A 12225-nucleotide genomic window follows, 5' to 3' on the forward strand; every position below is an offset into this window, starting at 1 on the left:
TCCTTTGGTCCTGTACCTTTTGTGTATAATCAGGATAGATTGCAATGGTGTGACCTTGATAGGATTGTGGCCCTTTATAACGAGTTGCCTGAAGGATGATGTCTCTATCCTTATAATTGAAAAATCGGGCTACAATGGCTCTTGGCGGAGCTCCAAGAAGAGGCTGCGGAGCAAGCGCTTTATGGGCACTCTCCACATTAAAAAACTTTGAAAGTCGCTTGGGGGCCAGATCATTGAGAATCCAATTCTCCAGGAAAAGTTCAGGTGACAGACATTCAACAATTTTTGGGAAATCCTATACATTTTAAAGTTATTCCTTCATGATCTGCCTTCCGCATCCTCAACGCGATCACCCAGTTGTACCACTCTTTTTGCAGCACCGTGACCCTGTCTCTTGTTGCATGACCTCAACATTTTGTTCCGTAGAGGTCACCCTATCTGACAATTTATGGAGATCACATCTCAGTAAGTTAACAACAAACACAACTGTGTCGATCCTGTGAACCATGTCTTCTCAGGTGGACTGAATCGCTGCCATAATATCTGCAAGAGAGGGGTCCGTATCTGTGGGGCGTTGCATGTCCTCAACCTTGCTTATTGTTGCTCATGTCTGGAAAGTCCGGTCCCTAGGGCAGGGCTGTGCATAATTTGAGGTTTTGTTGGTTTGCACTCTACTGCCTTTATCTTTCACCATTTTGGTACCTTTCTATGACTGTTCTGTCCCGCTAGCTGATCGGTTTGATTCAGTTCTAGTAGCCGCAGCTCCCAGAGCCGAGGGACTCTAGGTCATTTACCACATCTCTAGGCTGCATGAAGCCCAGAGCACAGTATTTGCTGACCTTGACAGACAACTGGGAGGAACTCACGTTTACTAGCTCTGACAGCAGTGGCGTGGGGAGCGAAGTCTAGATTCAGTCACTGATGGCCCTCAAAGCGCCTCCGCTCCCAGCATGAGCACTCCTGGATCGTGTTCCAGGTGACAGTCAAGATGCGTATGCTATCGCACTCCGTCTAGGCCCTCCACGTGGGTGCGATCTCACTGTGGACACTGAACACCCCCTGGGTGTAGAATATGTGTCAGTGGGCATTCCGTAATGGCTTCCAATTAGGGTGCTCGAAACTGTGCATAAGCTCAAGGAGACTGATCCTTCCCACCATTCCTCATAACCCCAAGGATGGATGACTCATTCTCCCGGTCCCAGGTTCGGGAGGTTTGTGTCAGCAGCATGTAGCCCTCGCACACCTTGCCAATCGACTCTCCTCCAGAACGGACTGGCCCAATACGCCCAACCGTTAGGAGCAGGATAAAGGCCACTGTTGTTAATTAAATCACTGTCCCCCCTTCACTCGACTGGGGCAGTTGATCAGAGTCTCTGTCTGGTCTCCTCTGACAGGGTCGAGAACCGAACCACTTATTCATCGCTCCTCATCTTCGTTATCCAGCCCATATACACGCCACCCAGGAGTCGCGGGACGCTCTCTTCACACGTGGGCCCTCATGATCAGAGTTAAGTGTTTTCTCAAAGAGGAAGCAGGCTTTTTGCCGTGTCTCACTACATTAGGCGTCAAGAGGCCAGGGTGCAGGTGTTGTTGCGTCTTCTACTGCATCCTTCGCAGCCCGGTCTTCGCAATGGCCGCAGTCAGCCACGCCGCTGGAAGGACCTCCCCTGTTGTTTGAGAGCTCTGCGGCAGCGATTACCACCCTTCGTGGAAAACGCTCGGGCAGCAGGAGGACCCTCTCTGAAATCAGGTGTGTTTCGTAAGCCCGATGACCGCCAGATTGGCGATCCGCGAGGGTCAAGTGTCTGTGACTGCAGCGTCCGATTGCCCTCATTTCACCTCTTCAGAGACTGAGCGTGCCGATTGAAACACCAATGGAGCCTATGTAAGTTCGCAAACACCAAGTATTACGTCCCGCAGAATTGTGAGATCTTTGCCTATATAGCATCACAGGATTTTTACTGATTCATTCACCACCGGCGGGAGCTCCAGCAAACATGCCAATCCAGCCACTCGCCCAGGCCATGGCCCGGCATTACCAAAAAACTAATGTTTGACCCTGAATAAGGTTGAGGGAGTCTGATAATAGAAGCTGTACAACTTTAAGTGACACCAAAAGTCACAGCTACAATCCTGCTGAACCAGCACAATTACATGCATGACCATGACAATAATCTTTCTTGGCACAATGGACCTTGTGGTGTCCTGGTGTGGGCCCTTACAGAGAGACACAGGACACGTGTTGTAACAGTGGTGGCAGTACGTAACCTGACCACGCCCAGCTCCCCAGGGCCTTTTATTGGCAGCCTTGCGTGTCCACGCTCACGTTTGGACCAAACCAGGTCCGTCTGCGCTATGGGGGTTTTTACCAGCACAATAGTGGGGAGGGGGCGTGTGCTGCAGTGGTACACCCCACTGGCAGCTACACTACATTCCTCCTTTACCTAAGGGTAGGACAACAAGAGAAACATAGTGGGATACAAACAAACTCTGTTGGACAGCGGAGGCGCCGTGACAGTCTGGATCAGCAAAAGTTAATAAAGTCCAACTGGAATAGTCTCTGAGGCAGTCTCTGAGTTATTCTAACAAAACGTGACAACTGGATATAACTTGGAACAGTCTTACTTGTATTCTCGGCGGGGTCAGCCATCAGGAGATTCTCATCGCCAGCACTGGGCCACAAAGTTTCGGTACCTTTGGGAAGGCTTGGGGCATGGGCGTAGGCTATATCTCGCTTGGCTGCGATCTCCTCCCGTCGCTGTGGGGGTCTCTCCGGCTTCCTCCGGCTCTGCGGCGCTGGGCCCATCCGTGGATCTCTCTGGGCTGACGTCTCTGTCGTCCTGTTCCGGATCTTCTCTACTTTCTGGCACTTGCTTAAAGAATGAAACATTTCTTGTGACCACTTCTCCATTCCTGATCGCAGTGATCATGGTTCCATTCACCTCGGTTACTTTCCAGGGATCCAGTTCAAACGGCAAACGGAACTTTCCGCCTGGATGGCGGTCTCTCACAAGAACAGCGTCTCCGATTTGAATGGGGCTGTCTGCAGCCCTCCGTCTTCGGGACGCTGCCTGGTTGTTTTTCATGCGGTGTTCCATGGATCGGTTACTGGGTTTTGGGGCTAACTCCCACGTGGGGTGGTGTGGGATGGTGTCAGCAACAGCTCGGTTGAAAGAGAGTCTGTTCGGGGCAACGCCAGTGGTGCAGTGTGGGGTCTGGCGATATTCGCGGAGGAACTGGTAGATGGCCATCTCCAGACAGTGACCGTCTGCGACTGCAATCTGGATTGTTTTATTCAGAGTTCTCATCAGCCGTTCGACTTCCCCGTTGGCTTGTGGCCATCTCGGAGTTATTCGTTTGTGTTTGACTCCATGGCTCTGCAGGTAGTCTGTGAATTCACTGCCGTTGAATGGGGGTCCATTGTCTGTGCGGACTTCCTTCATAATCCCGTGGGTGGCGATGATTTTTTCGAATTTTGGTATCACTTCCACTGCCGCCGTTGATGTTACAATTTCTACCTCTGGGTAGCGGGAGTAGTCGTCCACTACAACTAGCATGTACTTGCCTCCTGGGAGGCTGCCAAAGTCCGCGCTCACTTGAATCCACGGGGATGTCGGTCCTTCTTCGGTGATGATCGGTGCCGGGGGGTTTGGTAGACTCGTGGCCAGGCACACTGGACAGCTATGAACTATGTCTTCAACGGCTTTGTCGAGTCCCGGGAACCATAACTTACTTCGGAGCCTGTTTTTTGACTTGACGATTCCTTGGTGTGACCCGTGGGCTAACAAAGCCGCTTGCTGGGCGAGGCTGCTGGGCAGCACCAGGCGTGGGCCTCTCAGTAGACATCCTTCGCCTGAGACGGAGAGTTCATGTTTGACTTGATGCAGGGCTTTTAGGACCGCTTGGGCGTCCGGAGTGCGAAACGATGCCGGGCTTTGTAGTGCTTTCCAGTCACCGGATTGTATGGCTTGGATGGCAATCTGGAGGCAAGCATCATCCTTTGTGGCTCTCGTTACATCTTCGAGGGACATCGGACGCGGTATCGACCGTTCCACGATTAGGCGGACGTATTCCTCTGTGGCTGTTGCTTCTGCGGCTTCAGCGTCAGTGACCGGCCGTGCGTGTCTTGACAGGTAATCAGCTGGGTTTCTCGTGCCTGGCTGGTATTCCACCGTGAACTGGTACTCTTGCAACTGCAGTACCCACTTTTCAATCCTTGGAGGTGGGCGAGAAGATGAGCCTTGGAAAAGTGGTATGAGGGGCTTATGATCCGTGACCACGGAGAACGGATGGCCGTAGAGGTAGACGTGGAAATGGCGGCACCCCCACAATATGGCAATCGCTTCTCGTTCGATTTGCGAATACCGTTGTTCGGTCGGGGTCAGTGTGCGGCTGGCGTACGCTACAGGTGCCCACTCTCTGCATGCTTGACGTTGCGATAGTACGGCTCCCAGGCCAGTGGGACTGGCATCCACAAGCAGTTGCGATTCGCATTGCGGGTTGAAGTATGCTAGCGTCGTGTCAGCCGACAGGGCTGCTTTTGTTTTCACGAACGACTCTTGCTGGTCTGGGCCCCACTTCCATGTGGCAGTCGACTTTGTCAGATCTCGGAGTGGGCCGGTTAGGTCTGAGAGATCCTTGATGAAACGTCCGCAGTATGTCACCATGCCTAGGAAGCTGCGGACGGCCGTTACAGAAGTGGGGGCTGGTGCGTCGTGAATATCCCTGACTTTGTCCGGATCGGGGACAACTCCTTGGTCGGAGAACTTGTATCCGAAAAAGCTGATGTCCTTGCGTAGGAACTCGCATTTGTCCTTGTGGAGGGTCAGTCCTTTCTCTTTGAGCCGATCAAACACCGCTTGGAGGCGTGTAACATGTTCATCCAGTGTCGGGGCATGCACAAGGATGTCGTCGCTCACATTGAGCACACCGTCCAGGCCGTGGAGGACGTTGTGAATGATGTTTTGAAAAACCTCTGCTGCGCTTGAGATCCCGAAATTCAACCTCTTATATCTCCACAGGCCAGCGTGGGTGGAGAAAGTCGTTATTGGGCGTGAGTCCGGGTGGAGAGGGATCTGATGGTACCCTGACCGCAGGTCCATCTTGGAGAACCATCTTGATCCTGCCAGCTCCCCGATGATGTCGTCGATGGTCGGTGTCAGGTGACGCTCCCTCTTGATCGCTAGGTTGGGGATGCGCATATCCACGCATATCCTCACGGCCTCAGGTTGCTTCGGCTTCTTGGCTACGACGATAGGGGATACCCACGGCGTGGGTCCAGTTACTCGTTCAATGATGCCGGCGTGTTCAAGCATCCTCAGCTCGGCTTCGACTTTTGGCCGGAGGTGAAAAGCGATCCGTCTGTGGCGGAGGGCTACTGGGGTAACCGACTGATCAATGTGAAGTCGTACGGGGGGGGCCCCGTAGGCATCCGATGCCCTCAAACAGTGAAGAGTGTTCGGTAACCAGCTGGTCTACACCTTGGGCTTGTACTGTTAAGGCGAAGTGTATGAGGCCGAGCTCTCGTGCTGTTCTGCAGCCAAGAAGGAAACCTGACCCTTCCTGGGAGACATAGATTTTTGTCTGTAGCTGGCTCGAGTCATGGGCCACCGTGGTTTGGAATACTCCGCACAGGCGCAATGGGCGCCGAGTTCCGTAGGCAAATACTTGCACCCTGGTGGGGTGAAGCGTGGGGGCGTTTTCGAGGCATTGGTACACGCTGGCGGCCATGAGGTTTATTGTGGCGCCGGTGTCGATGAGGGCCCTGATAGATTGGTCATGTACTTGGACAGTGCACATCGGTTCGGTGGACGATGCGGCAGCTAAGGCGTTGAGCATGCGCACCACGTGGACTGTCTTGGCGTCTTCCTCGTCGTCGTCCATGTCACTGCTGTTCGACGTGTTCGGCTGTGGCGCCACTTGTCGCACTCTCCTGGGTGGGGCACTTGGCTTCTTCCGTTGGGACGACAAACATACACTTGCAAAGTGATTAGCTTTTCCGCATGCGCTGCATATCTTCCCATGGGCCGGGCAGGCGCCATTGTGGGGGGTGACACCTCCGCACCACATGCAGCCTTGGTCGTGGTTGGATTTGCTCGGTCGCTCTCTCCTGGGAGTTTTCACTCTGCCGTCTGCTGGACGTGACCGGATGGCACACACGGGCTCCGTCTTGATCGCCACTGAGGGGGGAGGTTCCATGTGCGCGGCACGTGCTTTGGAGAGTTCTTTGGATCGTCCCATAGCAAGGATGTCGCGCATAGGCATTGCGTCCGTTTCAAGTACTCTCTCTCGCAGCTTCAGGGAGGAGCACCCTTGAATAAATTGCGCGCGAATTTCATCCGCGGCATCTGGGAGGGTGCACGTGCTCGCTAATTTCTTGAGCCGAGCGTAGAAAACGTCGACGGACTCATCCGGGAGTTGGCGCGCTTGGCGTAGCAGGAATCGTTCATAGTCTGCACTGGTAAACGGCTCAAAGTACCTTGTAATGGCGTCACGCATGGTTGCGTATGTGTGTGGTGGGGCACCTTCATTGATTTCTTTGGATATGTTGTGGATAGCCTCACCCCCTAGGTGGAGCAGCATGGCCCGTTGACGTCCCACAGCGATGTTCGCCGCGACGAAATAGTTCTCGAGCCGCTCAACCCATGACTTCCAACGGGCAGCCTGAGAGGGGGGGCTTCCTGTGATGGCGAAAGGCTCCAGATGTGGCACGGTGGCCATGACGCCAGAGATACTGGTGGAGGTCGCTCAGGATGGGTGTAGGGGGGCACCAGGAAACCTTGTGGACGTTAGAAACTGGATTCCGCTGAGCAGAAGGGTCTGGGAAGCCCGTTCCGCGAGATGCGTGAGGAACGGCAGGTCCGTGCTCATGCGGGATGCGTGAGGAAAGGTGGGGCCGCCGCGCCGGGCAGCAGGAGCGCGGTGCTTGATCTCACCGCGCATGCGCGGGAAGTGTCCGGAGCCGGCAAACGCCTGCGGGCTGTGGAAAACGGAGCAGAGAAGGGCTGGGGGCAGCGAGAGGCAGCGGGGTACCTGGCTGGTGGTGGCCCCTTCTGAAGAGCAGCAGCAGAGCGGGCAGCACGCGGAGCAGCTCCACGTCGTCGGCAGGCCTCCGTAAGTCGGTGGCTGGGTGACGGGTGGGGTGCCCGGTGCAGGCTAGCACAGCGCTCAGCGGCGGGGCACGCTGGGGGTTCGTGGGTGTGGCGGCGGGGGCCACTGGGTGGATTGCTGACCACCTCGTCGCCAGTGTGGTGTCCTGGTGTGGGCCCTTACAGAGAGACACAGGAAACGTGTTGTAACAGTGGTGGCAGTACGTAACCTGACCACGCCCAGCTCCCCTGGGCCTTTTATTGGCAGCCTTGCGTGTCCACGCTCACGTTTGGACCAAACCAGGTCCGTCTGCGCTATGGGGATTTTTACCAGCACAATAGTGGGGAGGGGGCGTGTGCTGCAGTGGTACACCCCACTGGCAGCAACACTACAGACCTGTCTCCAAGATAAATTCAAGTTTTCCTTAAAAAACACTGCTGTAGCACAAGCAGATAAAGAATTTGTCAACTAGATACCGGGAACTGTCTGGGCAAGATAGCAGAAGGCAAACATTTCCAGTTCTCATAGAGAAAGGATGGAGACTTAGCTTTGCAAAAACATTTAGACATAAAAGGAGTACTTCAAGTTCAGATGCAGTCAGGACTCAGTGGTTGCAACTATCAAAACTGAATGGAGCAGACAGAAGCATGCAATTTCTCTATAGAGTATCTTAGGTTCACAAAGGGTCCAGACAGCAGTCTATGTAACCATTCGGTAACAAGCTCTTTACTGGGAACTTGGCAGAATGTTTTTAACCGACTGGTTAATGGACAAGTTTAATAACTTGTTTTCAAATTTTTTTTTTTTACTCACAATTGGTATAAATAAATAAAGAACACATTTCCTGGAAAACACACTTCTAGAGGGCCTCTCTAAAAATTAGAGCCTGAGCAGCCTGATTTTGGTCCCCTTACCCGACGACTGCGCTGTGGAGAATCAAGAAGGACCTTCTGACTGTCAGCAGACCAGCAGAGCCTCGGAAGCATAGCTGAATAAATGCCTGCAAAAGTGCCTGAGATGCAAAACAAATCAGGAAGAGAAAAAAACAGCTTACTTTAATTTTAAAATAGCAAATACTGCTCAGGGGGATTAACAAAACAGCCTAATATCATTTTGAGTTGGTAAATCAAGCTCAGAGGCAATGTAACAAGTACAAGTGGCTGTTTAAAACATACGGAGCATTGCAGGAAATGTGCAGTACTCAAAAGAGGCAGCAAAGGAAAAAACCTGAAAAGTACATTCTGCACTACAAATGGTAGCCTGCAAGATATGAGCTATCAAGACTGGAAAGTAATACAGTAAAGATTATTGTGGTGGTGTAACAGTATGCTGCAGCTAAATAAATGAAGACATATACTTTTCGAGAATCTTAGATTTAGGTGGCTAGGGGCAAGCCCAATAAAACATTCACAAGCACATGGCAAGAGAAAAATGACTAAAAGCAACTGTATGAAGTAAGTAAATAATGATTTTTCTAGTTTTTAATAACCCGAAGAAATGTTTTATCAAGCACAATAAGGCAAATATTATGTATTTAGCTGCCATCGTCTAGCAAGTTAAAGGAGTGTCATTTTCCAACAAATGTGTTATTATGGTATTCAGCCAATAATAGGAGACTGGTATTACCATACACTCATTTCAAAATAATAATTGCTGGAAGGACCAGCATGGCACTTAACTTTAACATTTTCCAGGACAAGTATTATTTGCCTGACATCAGGCTACACAATACAATTTCAATTTCAATTGGACTTACAAATCCAAAGTAACAAAGCCACTGCTGGGCTCTCATGATGTGTCCCGGGTGTCAGTGAGATAATTGTTGCAGAAAATATTTATTGTGAGTGATAATTATTGCGGATTATACATTCTTCCTCCAAAATGAGACCCGATGTGGATTTTAAAGCTGATCGCATCAAACTGCATCTCTTGGCATTTTCTGGGCGTATATCCCTCGATAAATATCTTCAAGCTTGACCTGCCAAAATGTATACAGGAGATGCAGATGTTATGGCACCCAGTATTTAAAGGGTGCAACAAAAATCCTAAAACTCTTCAGTTCGTATAAGTGCGGTAACAGTTCATATGCTAATTATATGGGGGTACTCCAAGTTGTTTCTGTGGCACTACTTACTCTTTATTGTTATTCTGTCTATGTTTTCATCAAGCAACCATGGTTGCTCGCTTTTCATTGGTTGGTTGTTTTTTCGCAGTCAGCTGAAGAATCTAAGCTCGCCCCTATTTGAACTGTACTTCCTAACCTGCCAGAGTAATATTTAAGAGTCCTGGGTGAAAAGAGCACACAATGTGAAACTATCATTGATAAAGTATGGCAAAATTCAGTTGTCAGTGAGGTCTAAAACCTTACAATCACCTAGCGAGAGCCATTAGTTCACATTTTGTTTTTGTTACAAAAGACAATCAAGTATGAATAACCGCAACTGTTTTGTCATTGAATTACTAGAATTCTGTTTACACAACAGCTACTTTGAATGGGATAATACATTTTATTTACAGCTCAACGGAACATCAATAGGCTTTCCCGGAGCCCCGACTTATGCCAATACAGTTATGGCTAAATTCGAATGGGATCACATTTTAACAAACTCAGCATGGAAAGATGAGATGGTTTGATTTTCTTCAAACGGTTCATTGATGATATTTTTCTCATATGGAAGGATACACAAGTGAAATTGGTTGAAAATATTACCAACTTGAATCTCAGAGATCCCAGAATACGATTCACCTATACCATCAAAAAAAGGAGAATATCCTTTTTGGACACATGGATTGAAATAAAATCTAACAGAATAATCACAAGATTATATAAAAAAGACACAGATCGGAATAATGGTCTCCAATTTCAAAGTTTTCACCCACCGTCTTTAATAAAAAACCTGCCATACTCACAATTCCTCATAATTCATCGGATAACCACTTACCCTGAAACGAGTCAAGAAACCATGGCAATTCAGAAAGAAATGTATATTATCAGAGGGTATCCTGAACAGTTAGTGGGAACTCACCTTAAAAGAGCCAGAGACCGCGCGCAAGAAGATCTCTTAGTAAAACGCAACAAACAAAACAACTGAGAGAACAGTATTTGTATCTAAATACTCAACAGTATCCATAGAAATAAAACATATCATTCTCAAGCTCTGGGAACTCCTTATAGAAGAAATGGATTGTAATGGTATTTACAAAGAGAATCCATTATTTGCGTTCACCAGAGCTCGAAATTTGAAAGAAATGATATCGAGTAATAAAACAATTTACAATATTACAGCACCTAAATCTGGTACCACAAAACGTGGAAACTGTATTCATTGTAAAAACGCCATCACTGGGGACATATTATTACATCCACGTACATGTGAACGCATTAAGATTAAACAGTCCTTCGACTGTAACTCAAGTCAAGTGGTATATTCCATCAAATGCCCTTGTGGGTTATTATACATCAGTAAAACAGATCGTAAGATGAATATTCGACTCACAGACCATAAAAGTTGCATTAGAAATAAAAATACCACTTCAAGTTTGGCAACACACTGGGAAGAAGCTCGCCATTCTATAGCACAAATTAAATTTCATATCATCGAACAAACCTCCCAACGTGAAGGAGTGGACATGTTGAGAGTTCTATTAGAAAGAGACTCTTATTGGATCAAAAAATTAAACACTTTAATGCCATTTGGATTGAATGATAAATTTGATTTGTCATGTTTCTTATAATCACTTTTTCTAAATACAAACTTAATGATACCATTCCCCTAAATAATCATAAATGATAATTCGATTTGTCATGTTTCTTATAATCACTTTCTCAAAATACAAACTTAATGATACCATTCCCCTAAATAATCAGAGAGCTGAATTTTATAATTATACTATAACAGGGAGTAGAGATAGGCATTTAAACACCACGTGTAGCGCAGCTCATATTACATAGATCTAGTAATGTTTTTTGAGATTATGTTGTAATGTTTTTCGAGATTATGTTGTAATGCAAATTTTAATATTAGTTTGATTAGTGTTATCCATATTTTTAGGTCTCGTCCTTTACCATTCCGAAGGAATGGGAAATGGGGAGAATTCAAGTGCTCGAACTGATTGTCAAACCACCGCTTTTTTTCGTGGCGTTTTCTTCGAGTGCACGTACAGGCACGCGCTTTTGGCCCATACACTTTCATGGCCATCTGTTCCTGTTCCTCAATGTCCCTCCCACCCTTCGTTTGATCTTGCCGCGAGTTCAGGCTAATGGCCCTCCCCCAGCACAGAGCGCGCATCGCGGCCGCACAGCACATCAAAGGGCTTCTCCCAGCGTGTGCTGTGCGGCTTCTCCTCCCCTAATTATGTGGCCGGCCGTACTTGTGTTTCCTGGCCGCTTCCCGGCCGCTCTTGTATTTAATTAGCAGCAGCAGCATTTCTCCTGCGCCAGGCCACATCAAAGGCTCTGTGCCACTTTCACCCACACAGCAACACTTACAGACACGCAACGCCACTCACACCCACGCAAGCCCACTATCATCCACGCAACACCACACTCACCCACGCAACGCCACTCACCCAAGCAACACCACTCACACACGCAACCCCACTCATCCACGCAACCCCACTCATCCACGCAACACCACTCATCCACGCAACCCCACTCATCCACGCAACGCCACTCATCCACGCAACCCCACTCATCCACGCAACGCCACTCATCCACGCAACGCCACTCATCCACGCAACGCCACTCACACATGCAACACCACTCACCCACGCAACCCCACTCATCCACGCAACGCCACTCATCCACGCAACGCCACTCATCCACGCAACGCCACTCACACATGCAACGCCACTCACCCACGCAACACCACTCACCCACGCAACACCACTCACCCACGCAACACCACTCACACACGCAACGCCACTCACCCACGCAACGCAACTCACTCACGCAACGCCACTCACTCACGCAACGCCACTCACCCACGCAACGCCACTCACCCACGCAACGCCACTCACCCACGCAACGCCACTCACACATGCAACGCCACTCACACACGCAACGCCACTCACACACGCAACGCCACTCACACGCGCAACGCCACTCACACGCGCAACGCCACTCACACACGCAAC

At 49.5% G+C, this 12225-nt stretch overlaps 1 protein-coding gene across 1 annotated transcript in view; it reads right to left on the reverse strand.

Moving 5' to 3' along the window:
- The window catches only part of LOC144783082 (acylamino-acid-releasing enzyme-like), a 716578-nt gene that overhangs the window by 216851 nt on the left and 487502 nt on the right, over positions 1–12225 (reverse strand). The window contains exon 13 of the mRNA XM_078662245.1: positions 8004–8101. Within this exon, the coding sequence (XP_078518371.1) occupies positions 8004–8101 (98 nt within the window). The remainder of the gene's footprint in view (positions 1–8003; positions 8102–12225) is intronic.

This window comes from Lissotriton helveticus, chromosome 9, assembly GCF_964261635.1.
Source record: "Lissotriton helveticus chromosome 9, aLisHel1.1, whole genome shotgun sequence".
NCBI classification, from domain to species: domain Eukaryota; kingdom Metazoa; phylum Chordata; class Amphibia; order Caudata; family Salamandridae; genus Lissotriton; species Lissotriton helveticus.